Here is an 18,291-nt window from a genome sequence, read left to right as displayed (position 1 = left end):
GAATTTTAATTGAGCTTTTAGGGTGGTGGACGGCGTGCTCCGGTTTCTTTGATATTGCGTGGTGCGAGATAATCACGAATCTGTGAGTGGATTAGACTGGTAAAAAGGACATCATGTATTCTAGATAATATTCCATGTCGTAATCTGACCGGTTTTGTGATAGGCAATATCTGGCTTATAGAATCTATTAAACTTGTAGAATGATAGGTGTGCGGTAGTGATAGACTGAACGCTGACTCTTCTATGTAGACCCCATTATACATGTTCTGGCAATAGATCACGCACCCCCTACTAAGCAACATGTTCGCGACTGAGATACCGAGTTGCTCTGCGTCGTCATCGGACTGCACGGTGCTCACATCTTCAGAAGATATCTCTGACGTTCCTTCTATATGGATAACGGTAGCTCTCAGGCGAAGGGTGCCGCTATCAAGGGCTGTGTCTTCCAGATCGTTCTCTTTCATAGGCTCAAAGGAAGACCAAACGCCAATTGATGACGAACATCCTCCTTGAAGGCTTCGAAGCATCGCCCTCTCTGCCATGCCGCGCCATCTTGACGGCTTATGGTCGACATGTTGGACAAGCTGCAGGATGTCTTGACGATCTGCGCCGAGCTCGATACCGAGTGCGCCTTGCCCAACCGCATAAGGGAACACGGTAGGTTCAAGTCGTTGCGTGATTCGATGGCCGAGTCCTAGGCGTAGTAGGCCTGCGGTCGCCAACAGAATGCACGAAAATGGCGAATCAGGTGCGTCAAGCTTAGAAAGGCGGGTATCTCTGATATATCCTTATTAGATCGGGTCTATTATATGGAAATAAATCAATCAATACTTACAAATTCCCGCGACATTCTAGTATTTCTAAATGAGGCCAGTTTCGTCGAACTAGAGCTCTTCTCCTTGAAGAGCTCGATCCAACTACGGAGCCAGGTGGTAATTGGTCGATAGATTTGAAAACGGAGTCGGACCTCATTACAACGGCATCTGAACAGTCCTCACGCTCAGGGATAGCTCCAAGGAGAAAGTTTGGTGGCAATGTTGTCGGCATGTCCTTCAAACAATGGACAAGAAATTGGACCTTGCCATCTGCCAGGTCCTTTTCAAGACCATTGGTCCATAGGCTTTTGCCAACGTCAGATCCACCTGTCTGCTTAGAGAGGAGGACAAAGGGCGTCTGCTTATCTGCATCGCCAACGACACTGCTTGTGGCAATTTCAAATGTCGGGGAGGGGTCGACCTTTTGTTTCAACTCCGATATGATGGTCCAAGTTTGGGTGAGTGCGAGCTCCGATTTACGGCAGCCAACAACGACTTCAGAGGAATCACGGGATGGGATTTCTTCAGTCTCACACTGCGGCTGAGAGCCGTTCGAGTTAAGGTTCATGGTAACGAGATACGACTTGTTGCTTCTTCAAGTTGGAAATTGCGACATTTGTGTTTTAATATCGAGGTACACGTGACGTGAGACATCCCTGCCACTTGTCCTAATCGTTTCGCTTAGCGCAAAAAAAGGAAAACATTATAGGTGAATTGAGTCCATTGGTGTCTGCAAATTCAACCACATTAATTTGTGGAGGGAACGAGTGCAGGTCAACTGGGCTGCTTTGCGGTGCTGGCTCTGAGGGAGAAACGTCTTGTGCTTGACAGGCAATTTCCGTAAAGTCCTGCTTTTTGTTCTATCTTTGAGTAAAATAAGCATCAATACATCTATGGATGATTTAAGTTGTACCTGAGGCCTCCTCCTCCCCTTTCATGGTCCAGTTCGTTGATGAGCTCAATTGCACGCGAGTCGAACTTTTGGAAGGGTGTGTTGTTCTCCCACCATATTCCAAGACGAGGGAATATTTTCTTGTGGTCCAAATATGCCAGGCCAGTGACGCAGATTGTGACCGCAACAAGGACAAACAGTGGCTTCGCTATAGAGTAGATGTTTTGAGATGCTGGCGCTCGCCTTGTCACGTCTGTTCTGGGTCTGTCGCGATGCCGAGGGCTATTATGTTATTGAAAAGACAACATGACGATTCTAGTCCTCTCTGGCTGGTCGCGTCTAGGAATGGGCTATTGTCAAGGAGACATTTCTGGTGAAGAAGTGAGTCGAGAAAATGCTCGGTCGATGATGACATTGTGTAGCCAGCTTGTGAAAGAAACAAGTCAAAATGCAGAACTAATGAGACAAAATGGGCGAGAACCCTCTCATAATATCCCGTTTTAATTTTGACCTCCCACCAGCCCTCTTGGCCTCTAATATTGGATGCGACTTGGTTGCAGGATGTTGTAGCGTGCGATGGGGTCGCTAGGAAGAGCATTGGCTGTGGTGGGCTTGTTGGTAGTAGTGACCGCGTTAGCTGACTTGGCGTTAGCGGGGTTCCGGAAGAGCTATGTGGCCGGTAAGGATGTCGAAAAGATGGGGGTCTCGAATTGTCGAAAGTGCACTTGAGTGCGGTAGACCACGATGCGAAGTTGGATTCGCCGGTAAGGGTGGGAACGAGATTTGAGAGCTTTGGCTCCGCGAAGCTGGTTGCTAAAAACAATTTAAGAAGTACGTCGAAGGAGAGGTACTGACCGCGTGGCTAGCGGATTGTGAGGCGTGTGCGTCGCAGGAGAGGCACTTATTATTGTTGGGATGTGCGACGAATAGAGAGGAACTTAGCCGCGTGGTTAGCAGATAGAGGGGTGTGCGTTGAATGGAGACAGGCACTTGTTATTGTGAGGTATGCTTCGAATGGAGAGGTATTCATTGCTGTGGGATGAGAACCCTATACGAGAAAAGCACTCGGTTTGGGTATGTTGAAATTGTTTGTTTTGATGGAGGTGACGCCGTTTGTAGGTGTTTGTGGGGGTGACCTAGCCGGTGATATCGATGTCGATGGTGACAATGGTGACAATGGTGACAATGATGACAATGGCGTCGATGGAAGGGCCGATGGAGGATGACGATGATGATGATAGTTGAATAGAGCACCCGAGGGCTCATAACCTGCTAGGAGAGGTCTACGTGGTGGACGTCGAAGTGCATGGTGCAATGTGAGGTTGATGAAGAGTTGAGAGTTACAGAGAGACTAAGAAATTTGAGACCATTACTTCTCCCATTACTACTTGCTGCTGGTTATGATTGCCTGATATGTCCTGTGATTCCCATTACTGCTCCCACGCTTTTCATCATCACCAACTCAAATTCCAACATTATCTATCACCTTACTTGAACAACATACAATCATGAATCTCTCGGGGCCATATGACCCGACTGCTTTCCATGGCATCTCATCCCTTCATGACGCCAACAAGCACTTTCAAAGCAAGAATGGCCTTTCATTGGTGGAGACGAAGTTGAAGTCTCTTATTCTGCAACATGGGGTTTCGAATCTGTTTGGAGTGGCACTTGTCCATCGTCATTTCGACCTGGAAGAGGGAACAATCCTCGTGGAGAAAGACATGGTCACAGCCCCTTGGAAATATGATGACTCTTTTACAAAGCATGGTGGGAGGATTGTCCCCATCTCTTGGTTCTTGAAGGAGGGCAGACCTTACCCTTATGAGTTCGGTTTCTTCCCTTATTCCAAGACCGATCCTCCAAAACTCAAACAGCATGCGTCTTTTGTTGAAGCATTCTTTGACACTGTCAATCTTCATGGGCTGGATAATTTCGTCGGTCTGCGTCGTCTGTCTGGACATGAATCCACGGGAATGCTGGAGTGCACTGAGGGCAAAGTGAATATCATGTTTTCAAGCAACGAGGTTCGTTCATTTATATCTATCTGCCTTGGTATATCACAGATCTCATAAAACAGATACCCGCCGAACTTCTTCAAAATGGAACTGAGACAATGTGGTTTTTTGATGGTCAACCACCGTACCGCATGTATCGATGTGCCTGTACGGACACGAGCATTTCGCCGAACCCGAACCACAATCATATTAACCAGCCGTGAAACACGCTAACGGAAGCAACCCTACTGGTAAGTCAAATAATCCTTTGACCAGGGTCTCTTCTGTACTCATTGTGAACTAGGTCGCTTGCTTTTTTGTTTCAAACCAAAAGGCACTGAGATTTTTGAGCTGTCACTCCTTACGTCTCACTCATCATTTTTCTTTCAGTCAATCACTTTGTTGTCAATAGCTCCGGTCCTTTTCGCTTGAATCAATGCCCTAGTCTTGCTGCTTGCAATTAGTCGTGTCCATCATTCGTAGTTCAGGAATAGGAAACATGTCACAGCAGTAGGATTACTTTTTCCTAAAATCGCGGAGCCAATGTAGATAAGGGAATAAGAGGGAGAAATCCAGGAGAGGGAAGATGATTTGGACTTGTACTAAATAGCTATACCTACCTAGGTACCTAGGTATGTTAGCAAACCAAAGTTGGAATTATTTTAGTTAAACAGTGTGGTGATTTATATAAGCCATATTTAAGGCACCCGCTCCCACTGCTGCTCAGGTACCTTATTCTTTCACCTCCCCCTCCCCTCCCCCTGTCATTTCACTTTTTCACCTCCCTCTCTCCCTGTTATTTCACATTCTCACCTCCCTCTCTCCCTGTCATTTCACATCTTCAAACACAACGGTCACTGTCATTTTCCAGATCCAATATGGCAGGTTCGCCTGACCTGCTGTCCGAAGCTAGCCGCCTTCGCCTGGGAGTCCCATGCTCACTTGCTGACGAACCTCCTTGCCACGGTGGCTCACACCACGTATTCCAAGTTGTCTTTGAAGACTCCGTACGATGGGCTGCCCGAGTCAATACCGATTCCAATAATTGGAAAAACGAACTGCGAGCCGTTGAACAATTTCAGCATATCAAACAGCAACGCCCAGAGATCAAAGCGCCAACCCTTTTTGTGGAAGCAGAACACCCTGTGCTGTACTCTGAATGGGTCAGTGGCAAGCCGCTAGCGATCTGGAATTTTCAAATCCCTCAGGTTAAACGTCAAAGGCTTCTGGATGACCTCGCAAAATTTCTGTTGCAACTATGGACTACTCCTGTTCCTTCCGCCCTTGCTACAGAGAAAAATTGTCTGTACTCAGACTGGCTCACGGAAAGCCTGGACCGAGGTCTTCGACGAACTCTTAATGGCACTGCTAGATGGGGCAATGCTATTGACTATCTGATCATGCGATCGATGATCCCAGATTATGCTGCTGAGTTTGATAAATACACCGGCATCGGCTTTTCTCATGGGGATCTGAATGCGTGCAATATCATGAAAAGCGACGACTTTCATTTGACAGGGTATGCATAAAACGTCGCCTCCCTAATGTATAACCTCGTTCTAACAGACGGAATCAAAAATAGGGTCATTGACTGGGATTGGATGTATGTGGCACCGCTGCCAGCCATTATTCACCACCCATGGTTCATAGCCGACATTCCTGGATGGCATAATGGTGGTGTGGCAGAAGGCGAAAGCTTCACAGAAGACCGTCTTTACCTTGAGGATTCTATCAAGAAGAAGGAGCTTCCACAGCACCCTCCACTTCTGGTGTCAACATTGCTGAATGACTCTGGAAGGAGACTGTTTTTCCAATCGGCCTTCCACTTCAAGGACATCCATGAGAGTTTTGTCAAGGCGCACTGTCCACGGACAGAAAAGAACATCAGGGCTGCGATGTCAGAGTTGGATACCGTACTTCGTTTGTATCCTGAGTTGGGAGATACAGAGGATGCACAGAAAGTCAAGAACCTACTAGAGAGAAACGGCGAAAAATGACGTCGGTGAAAGGGAGACCCGGTCCTCACTGGGACTTGGAAATGCTTCTGGGTGTTTTGCTCGCCAGGTCACCAGTGGGTAGGGGTGGGCTGGTCAGACGGCTATGTAAAATTCCCTGGTAACCTTGGAACAACCACTCTATCAGTAATAACTAATGAATTTTAACACCTTTTTTTGACCTACAACAGTCTACCCTATAAAGATTCACCCCTAAACTCACTTTAGAAGTACCTATACCTATATAGTGAATCCTATATTATATGTATTATGATGGAAGGCTTCTTCCGTCTAAGAAGGGGGCAAGATCCGATTGTTATATACGATAATACTCCTAGGCATAGAACTGGATAACTGAAGGGTTATTTGCAAGAATACTATATAAAATACTACGCTAATTGTGCACTAGTAGAATTGAGTAGAGGTGGGTGAATCTTTATACGGTAGGCTGTTGTAGTAAGCTTCTTACTAGGTCATACTTAATGGTTTTTAATCTAAAAGCTACTAGTAATAACTTATAAACTAGTAGTAACTTAATAAACCCGGTTATTACTTGTCACGATATACCCACCCTATCATGACTCATGAGGCTATTCGCAGATTGGTGCCTTAGGCCTCTATGCCCACTAGACGGACCACGTCACGTGCGACACTTTCGCCAATCCTCCGAGATCGCTGAGAGTGGAGTCAAAGTCTTAAATAGGCATTGACCAATGGTAATGGATGTACGTAATTGGATTTGGGGGTCAGTTGGGGTAACTCTCTTCTTCGGTCAAAAGAGTCAATCATTGACGATCTACGCAGTTGAGTGGTTTTAACGTTATACCGTTTTTATTTGACGTGGATTCCGACTGACAAGATTATTTTCTTGACCATTTCCCCAAACAGCCCACATTATTATCGTGGCTCACCCGAGACGGTGAATGAATTGACGAATTAATGTCTTGATCCGATCTCAATTGACCTCGTTGGATTTATCGATCATTGAAATTACGACCACAATCGCAAGTCACGGGTCAAACGATACCAACCACGCGACGACAATAGGAAATCACCACATCACCATGCTCTCTACCGGCCTGAACCCTCACCTCAGCGCAGGAAACACCAAAATGGGCACTACCCCAGCGCTGGACGCAGCCAAAGCCGAAGAAGCAACCCAAGAGTCGCGCGTCCTAATCATCATGACCGGCGGTACAATCTGCATGCAGCCCTCACCAGCTGGCTTCATCCCCGCGCGGGGGTTCCAAGAAAAATGTATGGCGCCAGTCCCCACCTTCAACGACGGCTCGGACAGCGCAACAATGGACGTGGTCGCCAACGCCGCGCACGAAATAAAAGAACATGCAAGCCTACGCACACCGATGACAGCCTATGGACGACAGGTGCGGTACACAGTTTTCGAGTTTGAAGAACTGCTCGACAGCAGCTCGATTGACGCAAAGGGCTGGGCTCAAATCGCCGAGGCGATCGAGCGGAATTACACCCTCTTTGATGGGTTCGTTGTCCTACATGGAACGGACAGTCTGGCGTACACGTGCTCGGCGCTCAGCTTTATGCTGCAGAATCTCGGCAAGCCGGTTGTTCTTACTGGGTCGCAGGCGCCTATGCTTGAGCTCCAAAATGACGCTACGGATAACCTGCTCGGGTCGTTGGTTGTTGCGGGCCATTTTATGATTCCCGAGGTGTGTTTGTACTTTAATAATCGACTGTTCCGCGGGAATCGGACGACGAAGGTTGCGGCGAGTGATTTTGCCGCGTTCGATGCGCCGAATTGTGCTCCCTTGGCGATTACGACTTCTATGCGCACTAATGTTAATTGGGATACGGTACATCGACCGACGAGCTTGGAGCCGTTTAGTATCCAGACGAATCTGGATACTACCCATGTTGCTTGTCTGCGTATCTTCCCTGGTATCAAACCGGAGATGGTGGATGCGGTACTGAAGCTGGATGGCTTACGCGGATTGATTCTTGAGACTTTTGGCGCAGGCAATGCGCCGTCTGGTCAGGATAATGCCATGATCAACGTCTTGGCCAGCGCTATCCAGCGGGGTATTGTTATTGTAAACATCACGCAATGTGAGTTTAGCCACGGCTTGGCATACCGATAAAGGGTATCTGATTGACATATCTTCTAGGCCTCACGGGCAGCGTTAGTCCAGTCTATGCCACAGGCATGAGTCTCTCCCGAGCAGGTGTCGTAGCCGGTCTCGACATGACAACCGAGGGAGCATTGACGAAGCTGGCCTATCTCCTCGCTCTGCCGGAATCCACCCCGGAATCCATCGCCAAACGCATGTCAGTATCTATCCGAGGCGAACTCACCGAGTCATCCCTACCTATCTTCCGACACCCCGACGGCACACTTCCCGAACGCATCCAGACACTCACCTCGATGGGGTATGCCATCGCCGTGGGCGATCTGGAGAAGGTCCAAGCCATCACCAAGACCGAGCACCACTGGCTCTTGAACGATGCCGATTATTCCGGCAACACGCCCATCGTAAGCATCATCCCACCTCACTCACCCGCCCGCTTATCACCAATCCCTTATCTCTTTCATATCCTTATCTCGAACACACCACTAACCCAACACAGCACCTAGCAGCAACATCCCCGGCAATCGAAATCCTCCACTTCCTCCTATCTCAAGGCGGCTCCGTGCACCTCCGCAATCGCACCGGCCGCACCCCGCTCTTCCTAGCCGCGAACGCGGGTCTCTCCGAACACACGCTCCTCCTCCGCAAATCCGGCGCCCATCTGCATTCAGATGAGCGACCAGCCGCTGAACTCCTGGCACGTCATCGCCCCTTCGTTTGGGGTATGGCTGGAGTTGGGCCGAAAGAGATAAGCCAGCGGGAGATGGAGGAGTGGGAACAGGTTGGTGATAAGAACCGAATAATTCCTGGGTCTGCGCCTTCTTAGACTGGGGTCTCCAATTATCGTCATGGGTATCGTATCGGGTTTGATTTAGGATTAGGCTCAGTCGGGGATTGGGCCGGGCGGCGTTGTGTGTGTGTGTCGTATGCTTCCTTGCTTTATGTAGGATGGGGGTTTTTGTTTACCTATAGCTTGGTGCGATATGAATGTCCCTCCTTTTTTTTAGGAGGGCATTGACCTCGTCCCCCTTGTAAGCAATGCGGGTGAGTTCATTTGGGGATGGAAGTTTTCCCTGCTCTCTTCAATTGATCGAGTTGGGTTGGCTAGGATGTCTGCGCTTTGTGTCTGTTATGGTGACATGGTGCAGTATAGAATTATTAGATAGAACAATATACCACATCGAGTACCCGTCGGGCTTATTCTGACACCATATTTTGCACCATTTTGTTCATGTCGCACATTATCCGAATCTCGTACTCCGATATTTTTTATGATCACGCCAGAATCCGAGTGGAACTTTACACGAATAATGGCCCCCATCTACTTGTATTGTCTCCTTTTAGTTGTGGCACCATTACCAGGCTGAAATACGGAATTCCATCCGCGGAGATCGACCCCAGCCGTAGCCGGGATACAGGCACTAAGTGGGGAAGATAAGAGCGCTTTTTGCTCCTTTTTTTTTGCGCTTTGGTTTTTCTTGCGTCTGTTTTTCTGGGGTTTAACGGTTGTATTTTGTACAGGTTACCTACCAAGGTAGAAAGCATATTATTGAGGTTCTAGATTGTTATAGTTAAGAGTGGAAAGGGAATTGTCTTTTATGGTGGGGTTATATCTCTGCACGTTCTTTTTGCTTTTTTTTCCTCCTTTGCTTTTTCTTATACCCACATCGTACAACCTACCAAGATCATAAGTATGTTGTATACACTAGTTACAGGGTACTAGCACATAATTATATATGTGGTAGGTTGTAGTATCCGACCCAAGCACAGTATGATTGCCTCATAGATCTAGAAAATAGTCTCATTTGTGGCTGATGCAGCAGGGAATGATGTGACCATGTTCAGACATGTTCCGACCTTGTGAGAATTGCGGGGTTCAGGCACCACAGTTTGAAACTCATTTTCACACCGGAGTAATTTCCCAACCTACCTAACTTATAGGTACCTTGTTAACCCCGACCAATTGGACGTATCGGGTGAAATGGCAAGTCGGACATGGCCAGTGTAGCACGTCAACCTGTGCCAAGGCCCCAACACCGCTATTGGACAAGCACTAGCCCACATCCTAGGGCAGATATATACGATATACACACCACGTGAGGCTGTCCCTGGCAGACAGTTGGTGGAACAGGAAGGCTTTTTTACGATGGTATGAAGTCACCTGCGCGATTTTAGTATGATGCTATTATTTACTCTGTACGGAGTACTCCGTAGTTTGGGTAGTATTTCCCTCGGAAGGGGTTCCGCTATGGGTTCGATTTCAATGCTTGGCATGGATGTATAGATGTATAGATGTATATAGGTGTTGTAGTTTGATATATGTGTATATGTCTAGTATGTAGGATGAAATAGAATAGACCATGACACCATCAAGGTGAATGAAGTATAAGTTCCCGAATCACAAGATCTTCCCGTTGCTGCCGAAAATATCCCAAGTGTGGTGCCGATTTACGTAACATCGATGGACGAGACCGCACTGTGGATTTTTCTTTTTTTTTTTTTTTTTTTTTTCGGGGGGTTGCTCTGATTTGGTTAGGGATTGGATATTTAGGGGATATATCACGCATATTAGAAAGAGAGAGAGAGAGATATTATACACGTTGCATTGAATAGTACTAATATAAGTAATATACAATAGAGTAGTATATGGACAAGGATGTATAAAGAAATTCTTATCTTATCCTTTTTGTCTCTCCGCGTTTTTCGGAATTTCAATGGAGTTTTTTTTTTTAAAAAAAAGAGATTTTATTTTTATTTTATTTCGTTTTATTTCGTATTTTTGAATTTTTTATTTGAAAATTGCAGATCAGAAGGACATTAAGGACATTGGAGTCAAACTCCTGACTGTTCCAATCGCATAATTTAGGTCTGATCACGATTCTTGTTACATACAACTTTCCAACCTCTACCCCACCATCGCAAGCCCTTCTCGCCAAGGCTTACTCCAGATTTCTCTTCTTTTATCTGTCCTTCCTGCCCTCTCTAATAAACTTACTTCTTCCTTATTCTATACTTCCTCCCTTTATACCCCCTTCTCCCCAGGTCCCTCCCCGATCAACCCGAATGACACATCCACATAAGACCATTGCCGTGGTCAACGCGACAGGCCGGCAAGCGGCCTCACTGATCCGCGTCGCGTCCGCCGTGGGCTACTCAGTGCGCGCGCAAATCCATTCACTGAAAGGCGTCATCGCACCAGAACTCCAACAACTCCCCAATGTGACCCTCCTACAAGGCCCGCTCCTCGGCAACATCGCCCTGATGGACGAGCTCTTCAAAGGCGCCCAGCTCGCCTTTATCAATACCACCTCCCAGTCCGGTGACGAGGTCGCCATTGGCCGTGACCTAGCAGACGCCGCAAAACGTTCCGGCTCAATCCAGCACTACATCTATAGCAGTATGCCAGATCATTCTGTTCATGGTCCTTGGCCCGCGGTCCCACAGTGGGCGCCGAAGTTCACAGTCGAGAATTACGTCCGTCAGCTCGGAATGCCGGCTACGTTCGTCTACGCCGGTATCTACAATAACAACTTCACAAGCCTGCCATACCCGCTCTTCCAGATGGAGCTCCTCGAAGATGGGAGCTTTGAGTGGCGTGCGCCGTTCGATCCAGAAATTCCGTTGCCATGGCTGGATGCTGAGCATGATGTTGGTCCTACTCTCCTGCAGATTTTCAAGGACGGTACAAAGAAATGGAATGGTCATCGGTGAGTGCAGGAAATACAATCCTTAAAAAAAAATCGGGACTTCTTCCGGGGTTTACGGACTCCCATCTGGAGTCTGTGGGCGTAGAAGATAACAACGAGAGAAAGAACAAGAAATAGGAAAATAAAAAACACACCAGCTAACACACCGCTTCTTAGTATTGCTCTCACCTTCGAAACACTCTCTCCATTACAGGTGTGCGCAGCATTCTCGCGAGCCCTGGACCGTCCATGTCAGTACGTCCGCGTGCCCAAGATCGAGATCAAGGTCAACATCCCGCCTGGATATCGAGAACAGCTTGAAGCGCTGGAGGAGCTATTTGGCAGATGTGATGCCCCCTACTTCCCACAGCCAGAGTTCTCACAGCCCGCCGCGGGTTCACCAAAGGGTCTTGGACCGGCGGGTGGAAAGGGCGCCGGTGCAGGTATGATGCAAGGGCCTGGTGGTGTTATCTCACTTCGGGTGACAGATGAGTCTCGACATCTCTGGCAGGGCTGGCGCGATATGGAAGAGTATGCGCGTGAAGTGTTCCCCGTGGAAGAAGAGGCCAATGGTCTTGACTGGATGGTTTGAGATCTTTTGAGATCTTTTGTTTTTTTTTTTGTCTTTGTGGCTCTTGCCCTCTGGCCTATTGATGACACTGCCTTGCTTTTCTTTTCTTTTACGACAGTTCGATCTGGGCGGAGACGTGCATGGTGATGTGTTCTGTGCATGTGAAGCTGCCCTTGCTGTTTTCGTTCTGTTCTTTTTTAATCATTGCATTCTTGGCGAACGGGCATGGGATATATGGACTTTCATGACTTAACCTCGGTTCTTAATCGGAAGATGCTTGGGGGTAGCATTGGACGAGGTTCAATTTTGCTTTGTGGTTTGGTTTTGATTTGATATCTGATCTAAATCACCGAAAAAAAGTTGTTTGTTTGTTTGTTTTGTTTTGCTTTCTTCTACCTTTTGCTTTTTCAATATTGCTGTTTCGTTCTATTTGGTTCAATGAACCTCATCCTCCACCCCAAGCTTCGAAAAGGAAACAGAAACAAAAATATGGAATAAGATATCCCGACTCTGGTTACTGGCCATGAGATCTATGTGCTCGAATCTACGATCAGGAATATGCCCAATTATTTCGGTTCATTTCCACTTCCACATCCCAGCAATTCGCCCCCTCTAAGAACCCCTCGATCAGATCCCGGAACTTATCCCCCGACTCTTTTTCGTCTCCTTTAATTCGTATCATCACAAAAACGTGCCTCGTGCCTGCTGGTCCCAATTGACCAGTCCTGCAGGTCCCGTGCGTCCACGTTGAGGGTTTACACGCTGAACATGCAGACCGCTCCTCTTATCTAACTGGGTCTTGCACGAACAAATCATATGAGGGGAAGTTCGGACTCGGACTCCGGAGAGGAACAGGAGTTCAGTTGAAAGGGGATTTGAAAAATAAATGCCTAATATACTTGCCATGGTGAAAAAAAACCTCTGAATATAATAATGCAGTCTGTATCTTCTATGGATGGACTCTGTACTCAAGGTCCTAAGAGGATGAATTATGAATTGGCGTTGAAATAAAGTATTCCTTATTTTTAGTTTATCTTGTATGCTTGCTTTTTTTTCCCCTTCTTTTTCTTCGGTCCCCGCTTCTTTTTGTCTAATCGGAAGGGTTGAGATAGGATGTTGGATTCTGATGATTGTGGCTATGTATCTAGATGGCGGTGCATGTTTATAGGATTTTTAGTGAGGGATGTGAGGAAAATAATCGTAGGGAGTTAAGAAGATAGGGTAAGATTATTTCCTGGCCAATATATGTTGTAGTTAGAGGCTGAGGCACTATTTACCTAAAACATATTGTTCATTGGTGAAAATGTATGCATTAGGGCTTCATTTGAAAGTTCTTAATAGACATACGGTGAGCTTTGCTATTTCCTCCAACATACATCTGTCAAATTAGAATATCAAAACATTGGAGTAAGATATAATGAATATCTTTTCCAGTCACACAGATTCAACACCTAACTGTAACATATGAACATTGAATGAACTATACACTTCGTACCACCTAGCATTGACTCTCTCCTTACCCTCGTTTATATTGTACCTCCAATATTCAATTCCAAGCCCAACTAGTGCCCACCAGAACGTTCGATAATTGAAAAGCACTAACATTGGACACGTAAAAAAAATAAAACTCCACAAGATCAGCGTCAGAGTTTTCTCTTCATGTTCTTAGCCTATGATGTAGCACTCGACACCTCAGGCCAACTATCACTCCAACCCCCACCATTGTCCGTTGCCCGGTGGACACTGTGGTACACATAGATACTTTGGTTCTCCGGTGTAGTACCATGGAAATGGAAGTACCAGCAAGTATCATCAGGTAGCTTGTCCTAGCTCATCTCCTTCTGATGCGCGCATAACAAAATTTTTTTTTTTTTTCTCCTGCCGTCCCTTAATTGTTTTCTTCCCTCTTCTTGATCTTTCCCTCCTCCATTTCTTCTCTCTTTATTAAATTGAACACTCAAGTCTGAGTGTTCGTTTCTTTTTATTTACTTTACGACCTATCTTCACGAATACACATTATGTCTAACGATCAGTCCCTCCTTGACCGCGTCGAGATGCCTAGCATCCCCGAGGCTGCTATGAAGAAGATTGCTGTTTTGGAAGAGCAGTTCTCTCGTGCTGAGGTTGAACAGTGTATGTTTCTGATTTCCTAGTTTCTATCTCTCTTTCTTTCTCTTTGGTTGTGGTGGGGCAAGCAAAATAACCTGCAGAGTCTACTCTACCATGGAAAACAAGACAATGGCATTGAGAAGCATATAGAGAGTTATGAATGAACCAATTGCTAATAAACAACACCCTATAGTGCGCCACTCTGTCAAGCTCATGACCCCCCTGATCCAGAAGCGCAGTGAGATCATCAACATCCCCGATGTGCAGGCTGAGTTCTGGATGCGCGTGTTCGCCAGTGCTCCCCCCGAGATCGACGAGTACATTCTCTCCAGCGATGCCCAAGTTCTCGGCGAGAGCCTCAAGAACATGACCGTTGAGCGATTCGAGCTTGATGCCCAAGGCAACGGCGAGCCCCGCAGCTTGCGCTTCACCTTTGAGTTCAAGACTGGTGAGGAGAACCCCTTCTTCACCAACGACAAGCTCGTCAAGGAGTTCTACTGGCGCCAGGAGGTCTCCAAGAACGCCGCTGGCAAGACCCGCACCTGGGAGGGTCTGGTCTCCGAGCCCGTTCGCATCAACTGGAAGAAGGATATGGATTTGACCAAGGGCATGCTCGATGCTGCTTGTGACCTTGCTGAGGCTGAGAAGAAGAAGGGTGGTGACCGTAAGAAGTTGCCCGAGTTCGCTGCTCTTGTTAAGAAGGTCGAGGAGGCTGAGGCTGAGATTGCCAACGCCGAGGATGATGAGGATGATGAGGACCCCAGCCCCGTTGGCATGAGCTTCTTCGGATTCTTCGGATACCGTGGCCGTGACGTCTCTGCTGCTCAGTCCAAGGAGGCTGCCAAGGAGATCGAGGCTCGCTGGGCCAAGATCCAGAAGGGCGAGGATATTGAGGAGGCCGGTGACTCTGACTCCGACGATGAGGAGGATGACGAAGCCAGCCTTGAGGAAATCGATATCTTCCCCGATGGAGATGACCTTGCTGTTGCCATTGCCGAGGACCTCTGGCCCGATGCGCTCAGCTACTACGGTATGTAGATCCCGGATAGCGAGTGAGATGTTCCTCTCCCCCCACTAACTTTGACCGCAGTTCAATCCTTCCAGATCGGCGAGGAGCTCGAAGATATGGACCTCGATATGGAGGAGATGGACGGACAGGACTCCGATGAAGAAAGTGAGTCGCGCCCGCGCAAGAAGGCTCGCAACTAAAACGCCATGATCCCCCCTTTTGATGATTTTTGCTTTTACCTAACCCCTTGATTTTGTATTATCACAGTGCAATGAGGAGGATTAATAATAAGACGAGGACGAATATGAGTGCCGCGATACAAAAGGAGGACCATGTATCTAGTCGGAAAAGTTAGTTTGAACTTGAGATTCCCATACCATACCAGACCATCCATCCCAGTAGAAATCCAGCATAGACGAAGTAAACGGGACGAAAATAAAGGAGGCAGACTTACCCTCATTCTTGCGCACAATATGCTTGATACGCGACATCCCATTCGCCAGCTTCCCCCAACCCGGTCGGCCAACGTATCAACCTCATCAATCATGACAGCCTGATCCTCCAACTCACGACCCATATCATCAGCCTGCTGACGGAGATTCCCAACAGTGCGGAAAACACCATCAAGCTGCTCATCCTGCTCATGCATAAGCTCATACTGGCGCTGCTGTTCCATGGAAGCATAATAATCATCCCCGCCACGGCCGCGCTCCTCCTCAAGCGCAGCATCAAACTCCGTAGGATTGGGCAGGGTGTCGACAGCAGAATTGGAAACAGCCTGCTGTAACTCCTGGTGCATTTTCTCGACCTCGTCACCGACATCATCGACGAGCTTGCGCCGTCGCTGCACCTCCTCTAGCTCCAGTCCATAGCGGTACGGGTCTTGTTCGATTGCGCGCACGCTTTCGACCAGATCGTTCAGGTCGGCCGTTAGCTCTGTTAATGTGCTTTCGAGCTCTGAGCGCGCTTGCTTGAGTTCGGGGTTGGTTGGGCTTTTGGCTAGTGACCGGATGCGGAGGTATGAGGAGAAGAGTGGTCGGCTGGTTTGTAGGGTTGAGACGACGTCCCTGGGAGCTTGGTGGTTAGTTATGGATTTGTGTTTTCGGGTTGAGGTAGGGCTCACGCTTGGACTTGTAGGAATGGGTCGGCGTGCTCCATGGCTGTGGTATAGGGTATCGGGTGTGTTGTTGATAGTTCTCGGCCCCGGTTTGGTCCACGGGTGAGCCTGGAGCGGAGGCGGGTGTTGCTGACTAACTGTTAGGGTGAGCTGTTTGGGACAACTGAGCAGTTTTGGCCTGTCAACACTTGACGACGCAGGACTTCAAGGACCTGTATATTTTGAAGGTGACGATGGTAGTGTGATTATCTGTTTGTTCGAAGATAACGATCATTCAACTACAACATCACGTCTATCATCTTCTACAGGTATTTTATGTTTTCTTTTTCCGGAATGCTCAAGACCTATATTCAGAAGAGGAAGGGACTATAGGCCTTCCTTCCTTCCCCATGGAGACCTATTATGCCTCATTGTGTAAACAATAACGTTGAGCAGACAAAAAAGGAAAGAGCAAAGGGCCATCCATTTTGGGAAGGTACGTGGGACGTGACCTTATAAAAGGCCTCCTCCCACCCTTCCTTCTCTTCTCTTCTTCCTCTCTCCTCACTCCTCTCAACCCTCTCGACCGCCTTCTCTCCGTAGCCCACATGAGACAGCGCAGGCGGAGGGTCCCAAACCATATGGTGCGTGCACATTTATGGAGAGATATCAGCATTACCCAGTTGTTGAAAGTCATGCCATATACTCGCTGCCAATCAATATTAAACACCAATTCTCGTGTGAGTCTTTTGATAAAGTCATGACTGAGCATTTGGGCTCCATAGTCACTGGCGGATCCCACGGAATACATGTGTCTACCTAGATAGTTACTCGATACATTCAGTTTCAGACGCGTAGCTTTAAGATTGGTGTCTACACTGGCATCAAATCCTCCCAATTCATGCTGTTATTGTCGATCTCTTCGCCGCTATGTATCCATCACAGCAGTCCCATAGCTGATATGCCCATTTAATGCGGTAACAAGACAGCACAATGCTGTATTTTCGCCGAGATCATGGTTTCAGATTTATTAGTACAACTCTCAACTCTTCAATCAACCTCACATTGCACCATGCACTTCGATGTCCACCACGTAAACCTCTCCTAACAGGTTATGAGCCCTTGTATGCTCTATTCAACCATCGTCGCCATCGTCACTGTCGACATCACCGGCCAGGCCAACCCCACAAACACCTACAAATGGTGTCACCTCCATACAAACATACCCTGACCGAGGGCTTTTCTCGCACAGAGATTTCATCCTACGCAAGTGCCTCTCTACTAGACGCACACCTCTATCTGCTAACCACGCGGCCAAGTACCTCTCCTTCCACGCACACCTCTCAACAATAAGTGCCTCTCTTTCGACGTACCTCTCCACCCGCTAACTAACGCCAAGTCTGCTCCAAGGAAACCATTGAGGGAGTTTCTTTCATGTGGAATGGCCGACAGGATGAGCTTAGGGAGGGTACTTTTGACCTAAAGCAGTGGGGGAAGGAGAGCTACGTGAATTGGGCTGAGATTTACAGAAATGTCTAGGTTGGTTATTCGATGCTTTACGTCAGTGCTGGGCCTATCCATGGCAGGAATAGGATGTTTACTTAAGAATTGGGAATTTCCTTTGAGATGTTTTGCTTTAGACAATGTTGACCTCGTGCTAAGCTACATACTTCGTAGTTTCTTTATAACAATATTCTTTCGGTCACCTTCACTAGACTTCTCAATAGCCCACAAATGGGCCTAAGCCTCCGGCCCACAGCCCAACCCGCAGTGGGCTATGGGCTTAGTCTTCAAAGCCCAGTCCAACCCACAGCCCATTAATGGGCGCCCATCAAAGCCCATCAAAAGCCCATTTCTATGCCCAAATATAGCCTTGGCACGTATAAGGTCTATATTCTACGCTAATACCAACCTATATATTCCATTTTATCATATTGTCATAGTAAGAAGTATGAATTTAGTAGATATTGTACTGATTTTAGTATCACGATAATAGATTTTATACAAAACTTTATACAAA

General features: G+C 47.4%; 7 protein-coding genes across 7 annotated transcripts; 5 read left to right on the top strand and 2 right to left on the bottom strand.

Annotated features, from left to right (window-relative positions):
- Positions 1-17: 17 nt before the first annotated feature.
- Positions 18-1,383, bottom strand: N7516_001668 (uncharacterized protein; the record flags this gene model as incomplete). The annotated part of the gene is made up of 3 exons (XM_057214388.1): positions 18-96; positions 286-777; positions 836-1,383. 3 exons carry the CDS (start codon positions 1,381-1,383, stop codon positions 18-20), a joined length of 1,119 nt encoding a protein of 372 aa, XP_057076271.1.
- A 1,832-nt stretch (positions 1,384-3,215) lies between these two features.
- Positions 3,216-3,782, top strand: N7516_001667 (uncharacterized protein; the record flags this gene model as incomplete). The annotated part of the gene is made up of 1 exon (XM_057214387.1): positions 3,216-3,782. One exon carries the CDS (start codon positions 3,216-3,218, stop codon positions 3,780-3,782), a length of 567 nt encoding a protein of 188 aa, XP_057076270.1.
- An 800-nt stretch (positions 3,783-4,582) lies between these two features.
- N7516_001666 (uncharacterized protein) lies at positions 4,583-5,701 on the top strand (the record flags this gene model as incomplete). Its single annotated transcript, XM_057214386.1, has 2 exons — positions 4,583-5,223; positions 5,287-5,701. The coding sequence occupies 2 exons, from the start codon at positions 4,583-4,585 to the stop codon at positions 5,699-5,701; spliced, it is 1,056 nt and encodes a 351-aa protein (XP_057076269.1).
- Positions 5,702-6,762: 1,061 nt separating this feature from the next.
- Positions 6,763-8,626, top strand: N7516_001665 (putative lysophospholipase; the record flags this gene model as incomplete). The annotated part of the gene is made up of 3 exons (XM_057214385.1): positions 6,763-7,780; positions 7,840-8,204; positions 8,300-8,626. 3 exons carry the CDS (start codon positions 6,763-6,765, stop codon positions 8,624-8,626), a joined length of 1,710 nt encoding a protein of 569 aa, XP_057076268.1.
- A 2,237-nt stretch (positions 8,627-10,863) lies between these two features.
- On the top strand, positions 10,864-12,078 carry N7516_001664 (NmrA family NAD(P)-binding protein; the record flags this gene model as incomplete). The annotated part of the gene is made up of 2 exons (XM_057214384.1): positions 10,864-11,507; positions 11,664-12,078. 2 exons carry the CDS (start codon positions 10,864-10,866, stop codon positions 12,076-12,078), a joined length of 1,059 nt encoding a protein of 352 aa, XP_057076267.1.
- Positions 12,079-14,075: 1,997 nt separating this feature from the next.
- Positions 14,076-15,375, top strand: N7516_001663 (histone chaperone napB; the record flags this gene model as incomplete). Its single annotated transcript, XM_057214383.1, has 3 exons — positions 14,076-14,190; positions 14,360-15,196; positions 15,257-15,375. 3 exons carry the CDS (start codon positions 14,076-14,078, stop codon positions 15,373-15,375), a joined length of 1,071 nt encoding a protein of 356 aa, XP_057076266.1.
- Positions 15,376-15,436: 61 nt separating this feature from the next.
- On the bottom strand, positions 15,437-16,333 carry N7516_001662 (SNARE domain protein; the record flags this gene model as incomplete). Its single annotated transcript, XM_057214382.1, has 4 exons — positions 15,437-15,513; positions 15,558-15,636; positions 15,690-16,242; positions 16,299-16,333. The coding sequence occupies 4 exons, from the start codon at positions 16,331-16,333 to the stop codon at positions 15,437-15,439; spliced, it is 744 nt and encodes a 247-aa protein (XP_057076265.1).
- Between the last annotated feature and the right edge of the window lie 1,958 nt (positions 16,334-18,291).

This window comes from Penicillium verrucosum, assembly GCF_028828655.1.
Source record: "Penicillium verrucosum strain IBT 35672 chromosome Unknown utg000001l_segment0_segment0, whole genome shotgun sequence".
In the NCBI taxonomy this organism is placed as follows: Eukaryota; Fungi; Ascomycota; class Eurotiomycetes; order Eurotiales; family Aspergillaceae; genus Penicillium; species Penicillium verrucosum.
Note: the sequence above shows the minus strand (reverse complement) of the source record. Positions and strands in the feature narration are given on the sequence as shown.